This window comes from Populus euphratica, unplaced genomic scaffold (genome assembly GCF_000495115.2).
Source record: "Populus euphratica unplaced genomic scaffold, PopEup_1.0 scaffold76.1, whole genome shotgun sequence".
In the NCBI taxonomy this organism is placed as follows: Eukaryota; Viridiplantae; Streptophyta; class Magnoliopsida; order Malpighiales; family Salicaceae; genus Populus; species Populus euphratica.
In genome coordinates, this window is record NW_011499890.1 from 630,970 (window position 1) to 650,865 (window position 19,896).

At 37.3% G+C, this 19,896-nt stretch overlaps 4 protein-coding genes across 5 annotated transcripts in view; 1 reads left to right on the forward strand and 3 right to left on the reverse strand.

The window, feature by feature from the left end:
* LOC105131054 (DEAD-box ATP-dependent RNA helicase 51-like) overlaps positions 1-1,691 on the forward strand; it is a 5,332-nt gene extending 3,641 nt beyond the window's left edge. The window contains exons 8-13 of the mRNA XM_011033823.1: positions 1-11; positions 443-481; positions 576-680; positions 939-1,007; positions 1,095-1,220; positions 1,306-1,691. Of these exons, the coding sequence (XP_011032125.1) occupies positions 1-11; positions 443-481; positions 576-680; positions 939-1,007; positions 1,095-1,220; positions 1,306-1,482 (527 nt within the window). The 3' untranslated portion in view covers positions 1,483-1,691. The remainder of the gene's footprint in view (positions 12-442; positions 482-575; positions 681-938; positions 1,008-1,094; positions 1,221-1,305) is intronic.
* A 1,574-nt stretch (positions 1,692-3,265) lies between these two features.
* On the reverse strand, positions 3,266-5,181 carry LOC105131055 (ammonium transporter 1 member 3-like). The gene has a single exon (XM_011033824.1). The coding sequence runs from the start codon at positions 4,834-4,836 to the stop codon at positions 3,439-3,441; it is 1,398 nt and encodes a 465-aa protein (XP_011032126.1). The 5' UTR covers positions 4,837-5,181; the 3' UTR covers positions 3,266-3,438.
* Positions 5,182-5,271: 90 nt separating this feature from the next.
* On the reverse strand, positions 5,272-8,362 carry LOC105131056 (non-specific phospholipase C1). The gene is made up of 3 exons (XM_011033825.1): positions 7,109-8,362; positions 6,780-6,956; positions 5,272-5,864 (listed from the first exon to the last, which is right to left on the reverse strand). The coding sequence occupies exons 1-3, from the start codon at positions 8,214-8,216 to the stop codon at positions 5,542-5,544; spliced, it is 1,608 nt and encodes a 535-aa protein (XP_011032127.1). The 5' UTR covers positions 8,217-8,362; the 3' UTR covers positions 5,272-5,541.
* A 1,838-nt stretch (positions 8,363-10,200) lies between these two features.
* Positions 10,201-19,694, reverse strand: LOC105131057 (villin-1-like). 2 transcript variants are annotated; one of them, XM_011033827.1, is made up of 24 exons: positions 19,564-19,694; positions 19,400-19,472; positions 19,168-19,270; positions 19,002-19,070; positions 18,288-18,524; positions 17,719-17,896; positions 17,509-17,638; positions 16,946-17,111; positions 16,695-16,845; positions 16,489-16,577; positions 16,247-16,402; positions 15,571-15,639; positions 15,340-15,408; positions 15,058-15,195; positions 14,512-14,640; positions 13,830-13,977; positions 13,672-13,682; positions 13,273-13,413; positions 12,785-12,910; positions 12,259-12,321; positions 11,563-11,776; positions 11,004-11,161; positions 10,596-10,720; positions 10,201-10,391 (listed from the first exon to the last, which is right to left on the reverse strand). In XM_011033827.1, exons 2-23 carry the CDS (start codon positions 19,444-19,446, stop codon positions 10,607-10,609), a joined length of 2,706 nt encoding a protein of 901 aa, XP_011032129.1. In that variant the 5' UTR covers positions 19,447-19,472; positions 19,564-19,694; the 3' UTR covers positions 10,201-10,391; positions 10,596-10,606. The 2 variants fall into 2 exon arrangements, with proteins under 2 accessions (XP_011032129.1, XP_011032128.1); XM_011033826.1 differs by having other exon boundaries at positions 13,672-13,977.
* Positions 19,695-19,896: the final 202 nt, after the last annotated feature.

Consider the following 19,896-nt stretch of genomic DNA (forward strand, 5'->3'; position numbering starts at 1 on the left):
TTCCTGCTGTGGTATGTTTCTTTCTTAAAGTGACTTGCTAATATTTACCAGGATCTTACCCCTAGAAGTGTGTTGTGTTTGTGGGTGAGGGACACTGAAAATTTGAAAATGACTCCTGGACATCTGGGAGTATAGTTAGAATTCTGTTTTGCTTGAGATATTATATTTTGGTTGGCCTATCACGAGAACTAAATGATCTTAGAAAAAAAAGAGGGTGAAAAATAATTTGGGTCATTAACGTGGTCAATTATTAGAGATGTTATACATTTAGATTTGTTTGAACTCGCCATGGTTTTTTGGGATTTTTGTAAGTCAAAATTTGAAAATTGCTAACTTAAAGGCTTCCACATAAAATAATAGTTTATCATTCAGACCATGGAAGCTGCATTTTCTTTTTAAGTCAGCTGATATTTGTTCCTTCTCTTTCCTTTTCTGCTTCTAGGACTGGATTGTGCAGTTTGATCCTCCTGATGAACCTAAGGTACTCATTTTTTGGCTAGCATGTTTCAGTTAAGAGCTCAATGTTCTTGTTCATGCATACTTAGTAACATGTGCCCTGAAATTACTGCTTTCAGGAATACATTCACAGGGTTGGTCGAACAGCCCGGGGGGAGGGTGCAAAAGGCAATGCCTTGCTTTTCCTGATTCCGGAAGAGCTGCAATTTTTGCGCTATCTGAATGTATATAGCAAATTCATCATGGCTGCTTATCTTACACATCCCCAATTCTTTTGTTTTATGAAGAGGGCACCACCTTGATGCAATAAATAGTTGGTTTCATTTCATCACGCAGTAGAATGTGCAGCATTAGGGTTTTGAAAAGCAAGAATACTTGAAATCTGCTGTCTATCAGACTGAAAAGGAGAATGTTTATAAAGAATAAAGGTTGCTTTTGTAATTGCCTTTTGTGTACTCTAAAACTTGTTTTCTTTCTTATAGGCAGCGAAAGTCCCTGTCAAAGAGTATGAATTTGATCAGAAGAAGCTGGCAAATGTTCAATCACATCTGGTACTTTCCTACTTGCTCGCTGTTGTTTGTTTCATCCAAGTAACTAAAGTTATGATGAACTTAAAGAGAACTACTGGATTGTTTCAGGAGAAGTTGGTGGCCAACAACTACTATTTGAACCAGTCAGCTAAAGATGCATATAGATCTTACATATTGGCCTATAATTCACATTCTATGAAGGACATCTTTAATGTCCACCGACTAGATCTGCAGGTACCGTTCTTGTTGCTTGCATTCTATAAGGAATGATTTTATTTATTTTTTGAGCAATGAAATGGCTAATATTGGATATATGTAGGCTGTTGCTGCGTCATTTTGCTTTTCTTCGCCACCAAAGATGAATCTGAATATGGACAGCAGTGCTTCCAAGTTTAGGAAGAAAGCAAATCAAGGAAGCCGAAATGGTTTCAGTGAGAGCAATCCGTATGGAAGGCAGAGTGATGGAGATGAAAAGCGACAATTTGTAAGGTATTAGCCAAGATCAATATCATCATGTGACAAATTTTGGTGGAGCGAAATGTAATATCAGCAATCTTATGATTTTATTTATTGACTTGCGGCCTCGCCCAAAAGTTTTGCTTAAATGTTCTATTTCTGCTTCCATTTAATGCAACTGTAATGGTGAAGGAATACTTGTATCAATTCAGAGCTCTGCAGTCAGATTTTTTGTAATCTTTTACGGTAGGTCAGATTGCCACACCAGTGTGGTCGAGGTCGAATCCCTTCGCGGGCCATCTTCTAAACACTTCCTCTGGCCACCATTGCGACGTTACTAACCATCTATAACACATGGTTTTAAAACCCGGCCCGGCCCGGCGGGTTGACCCGGGACCCTGCCGACCCGGGGCTGGAACCGGGCCGGGTTGATGAAAAAATCAGGTAAGCCGTGACCCGGCGGGTTGACCCGGACGACCCGGTCAAAAACCCGGTGGTAACCCGTTGACTTTTATTCATTTTTTTATTAAAACGACGTCGTTTTGAATTTTTTTTAAAATAGAAATTGACCCGGCCGACCCGGTCAAAACCCGGTGACCCGGTCAAAACCCGGAACCCGGGCCTTGGACCGGGTCAGCCACCGGGCCGGGTTTAAAAACTATGCTATAACAATCCAGTTGATATCATACATGCCTTAATTTACAGAAAAAAGCATGATCCACAGACAATTTAAGCGCGATGAAATCGACTACATATTTTGGATATCAAGCCATTTTGGCTGAATTGGAGCGGTGTTAGGTCATGATTATTTCTTGAAAAGTAATTTTTAAAAATTATTTTTTATTTTTTTTATATTTATTTGTTATTAGAAAAATTAATTAATGATTTTTTTAATTAATGGAAAGCATTTTTTAATCAACGAAAAATATTTTTCAATTAAAAAAAATTAGCTCGGTTTTTAGAAAACTATTTTTTTTTTAACTGTTTGTTTTTCAGAAAGTGATTTTTGGAAAATTAATTTCTAAATTTTCTTGTATTTGTTTGCTGTTAGGAAAGTTGATCAACAAAAAATACTTTTTAATTAAAGAAAAATTTGACTTGATTTTCAGGAAAGTGTTTACCTGAAAAATTTGGACGGAAAATACTTTCCGAAAATTATAAAAAATTTAGAAATGTCATTATTTGCTAATTATATCAAATTTTATCCTCAACTTTTGATAGTTATATATATTTTATTTTGAATATTTATTTTTCAATTTTATTTCTTAAAATTTAATTTTTATATTAACTTTGGTTCTTATTTTTATAATTGTTATTTACTATTCTCCTATTATTATTTTATTAAAAATTTTTATTTATCAAATTTGATCCTTATTCTTTTGATTTACTTATTTTATTTGAAATATTTTATGAAATGTTAATTATTATTATTTTAATTTCTTCATCTTTTTTTTTAGATTTGATTTTTATTATTTTGATTATTATTTATTTATTTTATTTGAGATAATTTATGAATTTTTTTTTTAATTTTTTTTCATTTAACTTTTAATTTGTAAGATTTATTTTTTATTATTTTAATAAACTTGAGAAAAATAAAACATTAATAAATTATTTTTCAGTTTATTTTTTATAACATAATCAAATATTGAAAAATATTTTCTAATTTATTTTTAAAAAATTATATTTTAAAAATAAATAATTTTTTTACAAACAAACCGAACTTGAGTAACCAGTCTTGGTTGCTACTAGCGTCCGGTGTCAGGTCTCAGGAAGCATGCACATGGCGCGGCTGATTGATTGTCAAGTAATAGGTGGGTAGGTGCTTGGGAAAGTTTCGGCAAAGCTATCTATTTACAGCAGAAAGAACATGCAGGTTCTCTTTCTTAAAGAAGGAACAACAAATTAATGGGAAAGAAATCAACGAAATACTTGAATTCACCGGAAAGAAAAAGGGAAAAAAACAAACCAAAGCGCCAAGTGGAGAAATGCAGTTGAATCATGATTGATTTCGACCTTCGATAGCCATATAATCTGCGTAGAAGCGAGGATGGTTCTCTTCAGGATGCGTAGCATAGGCATAGCCTCCATGGCTAGAGATATCAAGGCCTGCTACTTCTTCATCAATTGATATTCTCAACATCTTAAGCTTATCAAGTGCAAAGAAAACGGGTCCCATTGTTATGCTAACCCAGGCTACTATTGCCAACAACTCAACCACTTGGCATCCGATCAGACCCCATCCACCGCCCAATAAAAGGCCATAGGGTCTCACCACTCCTGCCTCACCTGAATTATAAACTTGGATCACAAATTCCTTTTTGGCAAACAATCCAGTGAATATCAAACCCCAAGCACCACACCCACCATGCAGCTGAGTTGCCTCTAATGGGTCATCAAATTGCAGCTTTAGAGTCAAGACGTTTAGCCCAATCAAGACCCAGGCTGCACAAAAACCACATACGATCGCGGCCCATGGCTCCACAACAGAACATCCTGAAGTAATGGCCACAAAACCACCAAGCAATCCATTGCAAGCATCTAATGCATCCCAATGGCCTGCTAGTAATCGCCGGCCAAATAGGGTTGTGAGTCCGGCAGTCGAACCAGCCAGTGTAGTTGTTACTGCAGTCCGGCCAATACCGGTCCAGTTCCCTTGATCGGTTGTATTGGGGTAGGCCACAAGAATCTTACCAAATGAACCAGGATTGAACCCAAACCAGCCAAACCACAACAAGAACGTACCAAGCACCACAAGAGTTGCATTGTGCCCACGCATAGGCACGGGCTTGCCAAATGCATCAAACCTGCCCACTCGAGGACCTTGTATGAAAGAGCCCCAAAGTCCAGCAATCCCTCCCACCAAATGAACCACGCCACTGCCAGCAAAGTCAATCGCACCGGAGCCGAACAACGTATCTGAACTAGGAGACAGCCAACCATTTGATGACCAAACCCAGTGAACCACAATTGGGTACACAAATCCAGAAAGGAAAAATGAGAAAACAAGATAAGCACTGAACTGGGTTCTTTCGGCTATCGAGCCACTGGTAATTCCGGCAACCGCTATAGCAAAAGCCCATTGGTAAAGAAAGTAACTATAGTCATAAGAGGTGTTGGGAATATCTTTGAGAGCAAAGAAGGTTGTACCTATGAAAGGGTTAGAATTGGTGCCATCACCAAATGCAAAAGCAAAGCCGAAGAGGTAATAAGAGATGCTCCCAACAACAGCATCAACAACATTTGTAAGCATAATGTTCATGGCATTCTTGGCCCTGACTGAGCCAGCACATAGCATGGCAAAGCCAAGTTGCATCACAAAGACCAGGTAAGCTGAGAAGAGCAAGTAAATGGTATTGATAGAGTCTGTAACACTTCGTTCCCATGAGACCTCCATTAGTATCGTAGGAGAGAGGGTTGGTTGTTGCAAGCGGGAGATGGGAGATACGGACTGGTTTGCTACAACTTGCTATTGTGTATAGATAGTACGTTGAATGGTAGGTGCTCCTGAGGCCAGTTACTTATTTCGATTTCTTGTTATTTTTTGGTAGGACCATCTAGATGAGATTGTTGACTGGCTGCTCGTTCTCCTTCAAAGACTCGTCTACGGAATGGATAGGCCTAAAACTTGGTCGTTTTAACTTTTGATTCAGCTATATGGATGTTGAATACCATGAGAAAACGCAAACCCGTTGATGGTGGAAATTGAAGCGGGCGATATAATATGATGCTCTATTTCCGTAACACAAGCTATTTTGGTAGCTCGCCATCACCTCGGTTGTTAATACTACTTGACAAGGCTAAACCACTGGCAATTTTTCCAACAGCAACCCAGTATAAAATGGCTACGAGGCCTCTTATTTCTGTGGTTCTCTCAAGAACAAGATGCAAGGTGCACAATCCCCACTCTTGAGAATCTGACAATCAGATTAACTACTGCATACCTGATAATACAAACACCACTTGCACATGTAACTAGGAACAGTACTAGTATTCATTGTAACAAATAGCAATTTGCAAATTACATTAACTATTTACAGACACGGTAATTGTAGTATATTTGTATTTAAATTCATATCTAAACTGGTGGTTTTGTCAGGAATCAATAGGCTTTCTGGTAGTTACCAAGACCCCCCACTGGAATTCGGCTAGTGAGTGAAGGTCGCATTGTAACAATAGCTGATTCATTTGCTCCAGCTCTTAGAGCAGCCCTGCCGGCTTCAAGGAACCTCCTAACTGCATCCTCGGCATATCTGTTGGCTTCACCCACTGTCATGCTTTTGCCAATATCTGGGTAAGCATTCAGTACATAATCACCATTGAGCTGTGATGCAAGCTGGATCATCTCAACCTGGAATTCTGAGAGGCTTGCATCTTCTTTTGGTCCCCATGGCCTCATTAATGTTGTCACCTCTGGCAGGGTTTCTGTATACAGATTTCATGATGAATTTCAAATCATATGGTGGGGGACAACATATCAATATTTCTAAATAATGTTTGGTCAGAAGAGATTTATGTATGAACCAACAGTTCCTGCAATGCCATAGTAGATGTGTGAACATGTATCATACACGACATCCATGGACCATCTAAAGGAAAGCTACCTGATTCACATGGACTGAAACAAAAAATAGGGTCTCCTCACTCTTGACTGGCTTCTACATCTAAATTTCCAGATGCAGATAACTTAAAGGCTTAAATCTTGTCTCCGATCTCCATTATGGCTATAGACATACACGTTCAAAGGAAGACCGTAAAAAGAAGAAGAAAACATCGGACAAACTAATTATGTCTTCCAGCTCTTCTACCAGCAAAGAGACTGACAAGAAAATACCAATAAAGGTCTGGCACGTTGCCACAAAAATCAGCACCCAGGGCATAACATGCAGAAGACTCTACGGGCTCCCACTTTTTGCACAGATTTAAGTCTCTGTCAGTTAGAAAAATATTACCTATGGATTTGAAGGCAGGTAACCTATTGGCGGATGCAATAAATTTTTCAAAGATTCAAGTCTCTGTCAGTTAGAAAAATGTTAACTACGAATTTGAAGGCAGGCAACCAATTGGCGGATGCAATAAAATCTATCTCGGGACAAGAAGGTGATCCCATTAAAGGTTGAAATTGTAGGTAAATCAAACAAGAGCATTATAGGACGAAATCAAATATAAATACCACCCAATTAAACAGGGGTCCCTTTGCACGACCATATCCTACTTTAATCCTCAAGCAATCAACAAAGTTTAGTAACATTTCATAAACTACAAGAAAAGGTAACTTAGTTGTTCAAAAGAAAAGCTAAACATAATTTATGGTTGATGATCAGGATATTGATGCCAAACCTGGACAATCATCACGAGGAGTGTCACGTAGGTAAAAGTAATTCTCAAAACTACCAGCCCATGCATCCCTCCTTGTCAAGAAATTCGATTTCAAGTTAAAGAGCTTCTTCACCGTTGCAGGGATTGAAGAGTGCTCAAATTGAGAAGATGGTCTTGGCCCAGCTGGCTCATGTATCACTGCAGTGCAACACACATCCACAATCATTTCCTAATCAATCCACTTCCACACCACCCCCTCCTATTTACTTGTCCAAAAACGTTTTCTACACAGCGTGATCCTTAAGCAACCAAATAAACACTTACAAAACAACAAAGATTCAAACACTTACCAGTACCCTTGTCAATCCAAGGAGAGATCAAAAGAGTAGGAACCCGAACACCCAACCGGTTAAACTGGAAATAATACGGGTCACGTCCAACAATCCCATCAGGATTCGGCACCCCGCGCACGGGTGTAGGCACGTGATCATAAAACCCGCCATGTTCATCATAAGTAATCAAAAGCGCCATTTCTTTCCACTGCGGACTACTCCTCAGTGTCTCGTACACCTCCTTCACAAACCTCTGTCCTCTTGCCATGTCATGTGATGGGTGATCATCATTGGCTGGAAATAACTCCACATCGAAATACCTCTGCTCAACCACCACATAATTAGGTAACTTCCCTAGCTTCGCGTGCAATTTGAACTTCAATTCGTAGCTGTGAAACTTCATTGCGTGCTTTAATTTCCTCAACGACTTTAAGAAAAGGGTCGCGGGGATGTTTTGGTAATAAACTCCAAAACTGAGGCCGTTCTCGTCAAGTGAGTCGAAGATCGTTTTTTGAGGGAATCCATGGATGAGGTCTTTCCGCACGTTACTCATGGCTCCGTGTGAGGTTGCGGAGTGAACATAGAGCCGGTTCGGCTGAGTTGACGCGGGAACCGACGCGAACCACCGGTCAAAAACGGCGAACTCGTTCGCTAACTCGGTGTACACCGGTACCCGACTCGGTTTGAAGCCGCTCATGACGATTTTCGACATGGTTTCACTCATGCTCTTCGCTTGTTGCGCGAACCCGCTCATTGGAGCCGGGTCAGCGAGGCTATCGTTTGAACCGAATATCTGTTCTCTGATAGCTTGGAATGAGTGGCCAGGGTCCGAGTCGATGAACAACGCGTCGTCGGAGACGAAGATTTCATCGGCGTTGGGGTTCGAGACAGATATTCGATTCGATTCGGATCCAGTCAAGCCGTCGATGTCGGGTCGGGTTGATTTCAGCCAGCCGAGGACGTGATCGAAAGAGCGATTCTCCATGACCAGAATCACTAGGGTTTTGATGGGACCTTTGATTTTGGATTTGTGCTTTTTGTGTAAATTATCAAAGTCCAGGGACTGAGAGGAAATTACCAAATATAGAAAGAACAAAATGGCGATCGGGAGTCGACGACACGTCATTTCCGGTGACCGAGAACTGGGAAATTGCAGTGCTTCGTTTGGGAAGGGAAAGGGTGGTATAATAGTGGAGCAGCCGACGACAGGAGAGTAAAGTGCTATATGATTTATTTATAAATAAATGTGGAAGCAGAGGAGGGTATGTATCTTGGAAGGAGTGTTAAAATGCTTGACTTGACTTTTATTTATAATTATTATCAGGAAGACGGGATTTAATTAACTTAAATTGAAGTAAAGTGGGTGTTTATGTGGTGCCGGGTTTTCTAAATTTAAACTCATGACGACGATAACAAAGCCTAGCCCTCTTTACTTTCTTTTCGCGACGTGACACTGCGATAGAGATTGAACATCGTAGAGGAAGAGATATCACAGGATTTTTTGGGGTGGTGGAGCGGCACATATTGTACTCAAATCATGAAAGGATGGTTTCATATTCCAATAATTGAAGTAAAAACATTGATTTCGTCAGTTTTTTTAATAATTCATGGGAAATAAACAAATTGATTTTGTTTTCCGTGAATAGTTCTCAAGGTCTGAACGTTCGGTTTACGAGTCAGGCCGTCATGATCCTTGCTTCTTGTAAAGATCAAGCTTGCTGCCCTGGTAAAAAGCAATGGAAATGCAAGAATTGCAGTTTATTCACGTATTGCTCAGCTTAGCCCTCAAGTAATTGCTCTGTGATGCGTTCGAGACAAGAATATTATTCTGAGCTTAGCGCTCAAGTGATTGCTTTGCTTGCTAACTCCCAAAGCGGGCAGGCAGGCGGGCACCGGTCAGTCCTGTCCTCGTGCCCGAATCCAATTATCCATTAGAAAACGTTCATGAGCTTGATGAGCAGAAGTATTTAGAAATTATAGTTAGTCAACCAACACCCCCTCCGCATGACCTTTTGATCAGTCTTGAGACCCACATGATTTTCAAACATTTGGCAATATTAAAATTTTATTATCCTGGTATGGTTATTAAACCATCAAAGAATCCGGTTGTTTTGATTTTTTTTTCATGAAGATTAATTTTTTTATTAATATATTTCTTATATATTTTAGAAAACTACAGTTTTTTAACTAAATTATTGTTTATATTAAATAAACATAAATACCAGGTATGATATTATGTGATAGTTTAATTTATTTACAAATGTATACTAGAAATTATAATATACATTAAAATATTTAAATATTTCACTTTAGCAATCTATAATAACCATCAAATTTTTTTTTCAACTTTAGTCCTTAGGCTTTTTTTTTATTGGAGCCTTCTACAACCAATTTAATGATTAATTTGTTAAAAATTATTCAAGAAAAACAAAATTCAACCAAAGAGGACTAGTGTTAAACAAAGAGAGATCTCATGGCCACTCTCAAATATGGATAAGAAAGTTAGTTTTAATCCACTGACTTTTCCTTTTCTTCCTTGTAGTTTATAATTTTTTATTTATTCAAAAATTCATTTTGTTTATTTTCAGTTTCCAAAGTTTAAAAGAAGTGAAAAGCCTAGAAAGTTCCTTACTACATTTTAATTTTAATATCAATGAATTTCATTTAATAAGAATAGTTTGACAAAAAAGTTTTTAAACCTTCAAGTTGAAAATATATACCAGTGCGGAGAGAATTTTTTTTAATTTAATTGTGATTTTAAAGCAATTTAAAGAAGTTTTAACTTAAGAGAGCAATTCATTTAGATGCTAAGGATGTTTATTAGGTTTTTTAAGGTTAAAATAGATAAAATAAATTTTTATAGCAAAAAAAACCCTAGCCTTTGACCGCTTTTTTGGTGGCTAAAATGCAAGTGCAATCAAACAACATGCATAACTTCGTTTTTTAAAAAAGGAATAGATGACTTCGTAGACGAGCCTGAGCTTTGATTTAAAGGTTCAAAATCACAATTTATTTTTATTATTATACAATTAAATAAAAAATAAATTCATTAACTAAATCAGAATTATAATAAGCTAGATCATGAAACTTGATAACATTATCAAAAAGTTGTTCATAATCTTGGTAGTGTTTTTATACTAAAAAATTCTGTCCCACAAGATATCAAACATCGATCATCTACTACATGACTAATAATTATTTCATAAGAAGACACGTCGATTGGAACTGTTGACCAAGGCACTTCATGCCAGCTCCACTTCAGCAAGTTGATTCAAGTAACTAACTAAAAATCGGTTTCAACGACAAGAAAACATGACTTAGAACAGGTACCTTGGAGGATCTTTTTAATATATGACATTTCTCCATGCATAATGATTATGCTCTGAAGATGGATAGTAGTCAATATAGCAGATTCAAGAAACCCTAGATGCCCCATCAATGCCCAAAACCTGTTAGCAAGAAAAGATTTCACTTTTCTAAGATGGAAAGATCATATTTCTGTACTTCTGATCTCCCTTAAAAAAGATGAAGAGATATCTTCAGCTTGTTCTGTCTCCATTTTGGAAGCTCATAAAATGCTTTTTTCCGCATTCCAAACTTCTCTTGAAACTCCTCGTCGCATAAGTATCCCTAAATTCAGAAACTGAAATTAGCTGCTGAATAGAACTGATATTCAATTGCACCACAGCAATGCAATGGCAAACATAGCAGAATCATATCCTAAAAAATAGCCACTCAAAATCTTCATTTGGTATTATCATTGAAAAAAAACTCTTTGAAATTTTTTACACGGCATTCTCAATATAGCCACAATGCCCCTGAAGTGAATTCAAATTGTAGCAGCTAATTTTATAGTCAAATGGTGTGCTGTAACGATAAATGGAGAAGGTTTAGACGAAAACAAAATGGCTACCTCTCTTTTGGTTACATCTATGTCCGTTACTGGATCACTTGAATTCACTTTCAATCGCTCATAAGGATAGATCACTGAGTTCTCACTAGCATCATTGCCATCAACCTGAGCTAAAACTGCAGCCTGAGAAGGGGATTCTGCCTCTGCTTTTGGAGAACCTGAAATGACCAACAATGAAGTTTTAATAAAAATTTCAATCAGAACATGTCATCAACTTTGCAAGAGTAAAAAGCCAGCATCCCGCAGGATTGTATCCTTCTCCATGTTTCATTCATTCTGAAGTTCGTCATTCTTCCACCAGGTCATGCAATAGGATGACCAGGTCAAAATCCACAAAATTTTGTATGTTAATCATGTCAAATTTCCATTCTGTCATAAACATTTGGTGGCATAATCTATTCAATCTGATATGCATTTAATTAGCAATTATCCTTTGTTGATAGTTATTTGATCCAATGACTACAACTGTGCATGCCAAGGTTTCACTGTTATTAAGGGTGGGGGGACTAAAATTTTGTCACTGCATTCCATATTAACAAATTGAATGATTCTTTATTACCAGCACTGTCATGAAAGGGGGATCCAGGAAAGAGCTTTCTTGCTGTTGGAGCTGGGGTGGAGATTTGGTAGTTGGTTGAAGAATTAAAGTGCGTGACTGAAGCACTGGATACTGGAGATGTACTATTTCTCCCATTTGAACTTACAGACTTGCTTCTTAAACCATCTGGAGTTGTCTCCTTGGGGGATGCTTTCCATGATTTACTTGTATGAACCTGCACAGAAAATAAAATGAAGCATGAATAAATTTAACCTTATATCACAATCAAAGAGGCCAAATGCTGTCCAGAACCTAATGTGCAAAAACAAATCTGATATCTATAAATACAAGGTTAAAAACCTCACTACTATCTTTTTCCACAACATCATCAACATTGCCTTCATCATCTCAAGCTAATAATAATGCATCCCACATGAAATGAAATGAGATTACATTGGGATAAAACAGTATGGCCGGATTGAGCCTGAAGCAAGAATCAGTTAAATGCATGCCATATCAATCCACATTGAAATTCTTAGGCTATATATTCCATTGAAAAGTTATTGAGCAATTCTCATTGGTCATTATTGATAAAGGAATATTTGGGCCAGTGACATTCTTTGGCTACTTAAGCATTTTACTAGAGCTTTCAGAGCCAGGAAATGCACCCATCCAAATGCACAAGACAAGTATTGCAAAGTAAGATACCACACTTACTTCAAGATTTTGCTTCTTTCCTTTCAGAATAGCGAGCCTTCGTTCAAAGGAGTTTCCATGCATCTACAAGGTCCACAACCATGTTAAAATCGTTAACTAAAGTTCATTATGAATATATCACAAGGAAATTTCATTGCTATCTTCTAGTTTCCTTGACGTTCACCATGTACTTCAAAATGTGAGCATGTCTAGTCATACAGTAATAAAAAAAGAGACTGGGAAGAAACTGGGGGTGTATAATAAAAAAAGAGACTGGGAAGAAACTAGGGCTGTATGTTTCTTTGTTTATGGAGAACGTTTACTGGCTGCATTTTTGACAGTGATTGAATCCCCACCACTCCCCCAATACACAAATGCATCACCTTAACTTCAGAAGACAATTTATATCTCCCACTACCATTTTCGAGTTATGATACTTCCCATATAACACCATTAATGTTAGGAAAATTGTATTTGCTAGAACATCAGGAATTATCAACGCATTCAGTTGTCATCTGCAACATATGCCACATCTAGATCCACTTACATTTGCCTTTGACGAATCCCACTCAAAGAAGCGAGTGAAGAAAAGTGGCTCCCGCCCCCCCGTAATGACATAAATAGGAGTCTCGGAAGATAGTCCTTCAACCAGCGGGTCTGTCTGAAGGAATTTCTGCCAGTTTCAAGTGAAACTATGAGAAGAAATACACACACAGATGCAGATAGAGGTGAAAACTGAAGAACGTCAGGTTTATTCTTAGCTAATCAATGCACTTGAATCCATGTCATGTATTGGACTATAAGTGGCTTATAAAAAGCCATCACACATGAGACCATTAAACAATAGCTGGAACCTTAAAACAATTCATGCCATATGAACCATCAGATTTTCTCGTACATAATTTGAATAGTTGAATTGAAGTGTTAAGGTCCATGTTTCATAAAGTGATTCAGAAAATAAGCAACTCATACTGTTAAATAAAGATACCTGTGTCCAGGAAAATAACTTGAAACAAGTTAAAACAAATAAGTTACCATGCCAAGCAAGATGGCTTGCTGCTTTGATTTGATGTTTGAATGGCTTCCAATCCAAACATGTATTTCCTCGTGGCAGTCAAGTATTAACACATCTTCAGTGGTTAAATCATCCTGTGCAAAGTTGTATATCTCTTTCACCTGAAATAAAGGGAACGTGATTAACACAATTTTTGCAGTGACAGATAAAAATAAGAATCATCTCCTAAATGTACCATACAGGAGTAATTTGCTAAAGTGGTTGACATGTTTATAATCACCAAAATTAACCAAAATCATGACCCAGCTATTGTTGAATCTGGCATTCAAAACCATTGCATACGAAGCTTATATAACCTATCATAAAGATCCACCAACTTCTAATTGCATATGTGCCTGTGAAACCACATTTAATTATACCTTGAAATCGCCTGCAACAAAATTCAACCAAGCAGCATAAGATCCAATTCCCACCATCAGAAAAAATTTGACAGCAATTAACACCTGTAATAATTCAGAACCAAGGCAGAGCACATCATCTCTAGAATGAATGAAATTTGAAAGTGTATTTTGCATACCATCAGCACATGTAAGCGTAAATAGATGTGGATCTTCAACATGTTGTTTTAGCTCCTTTTGCCTTGGATACTCAGTTTTTCCACCAAGGGCATTCCAAAAAATATCAGGTTCACTCCCTTCCCGCACTGATATAGGTTGCCATGTTGGCTGCAAATGAACAGATAAAATATAATTCTCTTTACTCTTTTGGAAAGTCAAGAAGAGAAATCAATTCAAATAACTATAAGCTCAATCATCAATCAGAGGGAAAATAAGAGAGGGATAGAGAAGTTTTACAATGTGTTTGGTTTTAAAATTGAAGGGGAAGCAAGTGTAACAGAAGGGAAATTTTGTAAAAATTTCTTCTGATTTATGTGTGTTTTTAGGAGAAGCAAGCACTAACATGACGTTTTAGCTGGGATGCAAGGCTTGCAAGCTACTCGACTTAATGTCCAGCTTTTACTGTAACATACTAAACCTTGGAATAAAACCTAAAATATTTAATTATAAATGCTAAACTTTTACCGTGAAATCAAAGAACTTTACTGCAAAATCTAAAACCGTTTAGAAATTAACACCAAATTTTCCCACTTATCCCTCCTAAAAGCTAAACTAAATGCAATGTAGAGTTGATAAACCCAGAGCGTAAGCATATAACCATTAACATATGGCCACCTGGTGATGGCTCAACAGAGTACATACATTAATCAATTCCAGCATTCTGTCAAGAAGAGCATGGTCTACAGTAGAAGAGAGATTCCCAATCCATGTGAAGACGGATGTTCCAGTTTGCAAGATGTAACAATACGAGGAGTTCAAGGAATTTGAAACCTGCATGAGTTGCACAGCTCATAATCAATTAACGATCAAATTGCAACAGCATTTAAGAAGCAAATACAAACACACTCTGTTTTGGCATATTATGTTATTCATTGATTCCATCCTACAGACCACATAATGGAATTAAAACCATGGAATTAAAACAGAGCATACTTTTGTGTATTGAAAAGATTTATGGCATGATCAATATAGGCAAACAACTGTTCATATCTGTGTTAAAAATATTATTGGTGTGATGGAGACAATTACATGGTTTTGGTGTCAAAAGTTGACACTTGCATTTACACAGCAGTGATTTTGTAGCATTACAATCACAAGGATTATTATTGTGCAAAAGAATGTCCTGCAAGACAACTCTAAAAGAGCAAGAGTGACCATAATTGTGTAGATTTCACTGTGCCGACCTACCTGGTCAACTTGGATGGCTTGCATGTTCTCTGGACTGATCCCTTGAACTCGAAAAAGTGCGGTCTTTTGTTCATCATAAGTTTCGTCCAAAATTCCTTTCTCCGCAATCAAGTTCTTGTACCGTTTACTTAAACCTCCCTGAAGGAAATGACAAAAAAAGTAAGAAAAAAGAAAAAGCAGGGCATGTTTAATAGTACATTAACTAGGGAAATGAAGGGCAAAATACAAATGACAGAAAAATAAAATAAAAAGAAAGAGCATAAAAGTTTACTAAGTACAGACCTTGAATATAAGTACTGCCTGAAAAATTGAGAAAAATAGAAGTGGCTCCTTGTCTTGAATAACTTGAACCTAAATACAGAATATTAGTTCAGTCAGTAGTAAATCAGTTTCTTGAATAACTGGATGGAAGGTTTCCAATATAATGCATATAAATGCGAGAAAACAGACCAAAACTGGATCCCTTTTGCTTGAGTCTAATAATGCATATAAATGCGAGAAAAAAGAACAAACCAAAACTGGATCCCTTTTGCTTGAGTCTGCTATAGCATTCATGTGGGAGATAGCATCCGCTCTATCATCCTGCGAGCAGTAAAGGATTGTTAGCACATCAGATAGACACCATGATTATAAGTATTTAAGAGGTCTTTTCACTTTATATTGATTTTATAACATTAAATTAGAAAGTTCAAAGAAAAAGGAAAACCATTAACTGTTTCAGAAGGACAACAAGCATAAAATTCCAATACCAAATGTTTTTGCGTTTCCAGGCAAATATGACTTGTTTGTAACTCAAGTAGAAACAATGTGCAATGAAAAGAAAACTACAGTTTTCATTTTCCTTTTTTTCAATTTTAATTTGAAGAAAGACTATTTCAAATGAAAAACAAAAATACTGATTCTTTTCCTCTCATCTTTTTCCCCTCTACCCTTAAGACCTCACAACTCACCAGTCAAAACTTTTAGAATTCCCAGTGAAGAAAATATAAAAGCTTTTTCATTTCAAAATATACAAATATATAGTAAATCATACATGATCTTATAAGAACAAAAGAATTTCCACCTAAATCTTGCCCCAATTCCACTATCATGTGTGAGCAGTTTTTGCAACATGTGCAGATATCAGTCAAAATATTATTCCTATGGTTGATCCCTATCTTCGAAGTCTATCATAATTTTCAACACTTACCGGTACACTGTCACGGCCAAGCCATGCATAAAACAAATGTTCATCCCTCCCATTGCCAGGATATGTATACTGAACAATGTAGCAATCTCCACTGAAGAGCTTTGTTTGCTCTGGATCAGGAATAAGGGTCAGCTGTTCACCATTTATCCGCCAAACCTGAATTATTAAAATTGCATCAAACAGGAACCTAGGATAATATTTGGCTGTGATCAAAACTCAAAAAAAAAAAATTGACAAACTACCTTCAGTTTTCCTCGGCAATTTATATATGGCTGGCAGTCTTCTTCATCAGGCAGTTCCTTCACATCATAGCCCTGTTGCTTAAATATTGCTGAAAAAAAAAGGTGAACTAAATAGTTAGCATTAAAGCAACTAAATTAGTAAAACCACCCATTCTGCTATCACCCTTTCTAATCTTTCCTATAATTTATCTGCACAGGTAACAGACCTGCTACTTTTCCACGACCTTCTTCATACAACTTTGGCTCCACCACTTGAGGCCAATTCTTAAAATATGACCTAAATATGGAAGTCTCTAATCCTTCAGTTAGAAAAGTTAAATGGGTTGCCATTGACCTTCCCTGATTTCTCAGTAGATCCTGCAAAGGAGTAGCCAGTAAAAAAGGTAAGAATAATGCTCGTAGGAATCCCTATGGGCTAGCACGAGAAGAAAATTTGAAAAGGTGGTCATTTTTTTACCTCGGTAACTGAAATTGATTTCTTCCTTTCTGTAATGGAGGTATTTCTTCCCATCCATACAAAAATCTCAGCACCACAGTCGAGCATATAGCACTTGTTTGTCTCTAGCATTTCTTTGTTCAGCGAACTACCTTCACAAGGACACAGCTTAGCCTGTGCTGTTATCCTGTCAATAAGTACTCTTAAGTATTTTCAGAAAAAGAAGCAACAGGTGTTATTTCAATGAAAGGAAAATTTTAGGGAAACAGTAAACACATACAAAGCATGCAGGCACATACTGGTAGCCATGCACACACAACTACATCCAAAATCCAAAAAAAGTGAATCGTCTTTGAAATTAGGCAAGCTAAGGGCAAAGCATAATTATTTGTATTTGTAAGAACACAATACAGTATCCTTTTGGTGGCCAAATACAAGATGACTTCAATAGTTGAATGTTACCAATCCTAATCCTAGGCAAACTAGCCGAGCTTTTGAATGGCAACCTTAGACTTGGCAATATGCAGGAGTGACCATGTGTCCAAAAGGAGCAGAGAATGCCTGTAGATGAAGAAAAAACTCACCAGAACAATTGTGAGAATGGAGAATCAGTATGTTTCTCAACACAAGGTGAATCTCTAGGAATAGGAGCATATCCACCAAAAAAACTCCAGAACTCACCAACTTCAGGATCACCAACAAGTTTCCCATCCTCTGCAGCACCAGAATAATTACTCGCATATTCTTTTTTTCTTTAGATAGAGAGAGAAAGAGGGGGGGGAAAGGAGCCTGACCTACAGTGGCCACTTCACAGGTTCCACCATGCTTGTTCTCCTTGATATACTGAACAACCTCCAAAGCTTTAGCCCTTTCTTGAGTGCTAGAGTTGCACCCACTAAAGAGGAAAATTTTGGATGCAGTGTCGAGTATGAATACATCATTGTGGTTCAAGGATGACCGAGAAAAAGGCACCTGCTCAGAATGCTCACCTTTAAAACCATATTCACCAAAATCCAAACAGGACTAGGACATATGCAGGTGCATATTTATTGATAAATTAATCTTTAAAAAAAAATCAATATCAATAATCATTCTGCTTCTAAAAGTTGTTTCAAATTAACCAGCAAATAAAGAAGTGTGTAAACAAATGCTGACTAGAATTATGTTAGCTACAATTTTATAAGTATTAATTTCAGGCTCCGTCTAGAAGAATCCATGCAATCGCATCAAAAATAGCTGTATGCACCTATCTGAAATAACTGAGGGTTTTAACAGTAAATGAGTGGCAAATCTTCAGCATCTCTCAAGTCCTAGATGGCTAATTCAGTTTCCACATAAGTTTATAGAGTTGTTCGTGACTTACTTCTTTCACAGAAACAACATGCTCCCCTTTGCATGTTAACAAGCTAATTTTGTATGATTCACCATTCAACTGTCCAGAATCTGAAGAAAACACTCCTTCAATGGGTATAACACATGGCTTAAAATATGACAGGAACTTCTCTGTTTCTTGGCCCTGAACTTCCTTATACTGTACAGTACAAGACCCTAGAGCTGAATCTAATTCTAGTGCTTTGTCTGATGCTAGGGTCGATTCCACCTGCAAATACCATTAAGCAACCTTAGAACATGTTGTACTAATGCAAGCTATCAAATGTAAAATTTGCGCTCTACAAACCATTACAGTCAGAGAAGATAGGGAGACAAGTGTCTGTGAATAATTTAAGATGGACGAGGCCTGCGGTGAACTAACTAAAAAAAATTTCATCGATCTCCTAGATCAAATGCCACAGTATGGTAACAACAATAAATTGAGTCAACAAAATGTTTTGACTCGGAAAGTTTCTTCGTTTAAAGATCTTGTGCTCAATTGATTGCTTTCTTTGATGCATTCATTCGGTTGCATATATTTCACATAATTCATTTGATCTTTATAATCTAAGCTGGCAATTCGAAATTTAGCGGTTCCCATATCAATACAGGTCGACTAAATCCCAAGTAACTAAGATAAGAAGGCAAGATTTTTTTTAAAAAAAAAAAAAGACCTCATTTGCATCTTTTCCTTAAAAAAAAAGACCTCATTTGCATCTTTTCCCAACCAGTAATGTATGTCGTGCTGAGGAGGGCCGCTTCTTGGAACAACCGTCTGTCGCACAGCACAAACAAGAAACGAAGCTCAATATTATCCCGACAAAAAAAGGAATTTCTATATTAACAGTGAAATGCGAGAACCAACAACTTACACTCAAAACTACATATGAATTCCCAGAATAAAACTTGCCATGCAGAGATTTTGGGACTGGAACCAACCGGAGCTGCTTCTCCACACACCATATTTCCAAGCCACTAAACACAGGACGGATGTCGTTAAGGAAGAAGAAGAAGCAATTAATAACCTCAAAAAACATTACATTAATTAACCGCGCCTATTTCAGAGACAAAATCCAGTACGAAAACAAGCACAAATAAGGATACGGTTTGGCTCCTGCGCCATCGAATACAGAGTCAATCTGCTTTGACATTGCTGCTCATTCTCTTCTCTGATTTTCTGCCATCCAAAGGCAAAAAAATAATTAAGAAAAAAATAGTAAACAATGTTCGTCATCAATCAAATCTAACTACCATAGTTAAAGCCTCACCAGATTTGATGAATTTCGGCAGGTTTTATTTATTTTTAACTTTTAAAGAGTGAGTGATTGGTGAGGAAGAGTAAAAACAAACTACAGATGTTGAAGATGTTAGGGAGGAAGTGAAAGGGAGGGGAAAATGACGAAGGGTAGGCAAGTTTGGCTTTATCGTCCAGCTAATTGAGGGGCCCACTCTGTGTCTGATGGAATGTAAAAGATGAAAAGGGGCGGTGCCTCCTGCCGTTCCCGCTCCTTTGATTTCAATCATGGACGGTTGGATTAGTGCGTTCATGGGCCCATTTGTGATTTTTTAAGCCGTCGATTGCTCAGTCGAGTCAGGAATGA

Coding starts and splice junctions, on each gene's coding strand:
- LOC105131055 (XM_011033824.1), bottom strand. CDS start 4,836: ATGGAGGTCTCATGGGAACGAAGTGTTACAGACTCTATCAATACCATT.
- LOC105131056 (XM_011033825.1), bottom strand. CDS start 8,216: ATGACGTGTCGTCGACTCCCGATCGCCATTTTGTTCTTTCTATATTTG. Junction 6,957..7,108: donor TTGGATTGACAAGGGTACTG/GTAAGTGTTTGA, acceptor GTTGCACTGCAG/TGATACATGAGCCAGCTGGG. Junction 5,865..6,779: donor TCCTCGTGATGATTGTCCAG/GTTTGGCATCAA, acceptor ATCTGTATACAG/AAACCCTGCCAGAGGTGACA.
- LOC105131057 (XM_011033826.1), bottom strand. CDS start 19,446: ATGTCAAAGCAGATTGACTCTGTATTCGATGGCGCAGGAGCCAAACC. Junction 18,525..19,001: donor TGGGAAAAGATGCAAATGAG/GTCTTTTTTTTT, acceptor TGGTATTTGCAG/GTGGAATCGACCCTAGCATC. Junction 15,196..15,339: donor AGGCAGTACTTATATTCAAG/GTCTGTACTTAG, acceptor CATTTCCTTCAG/GGAGGTTTAAGTAAACGGTA.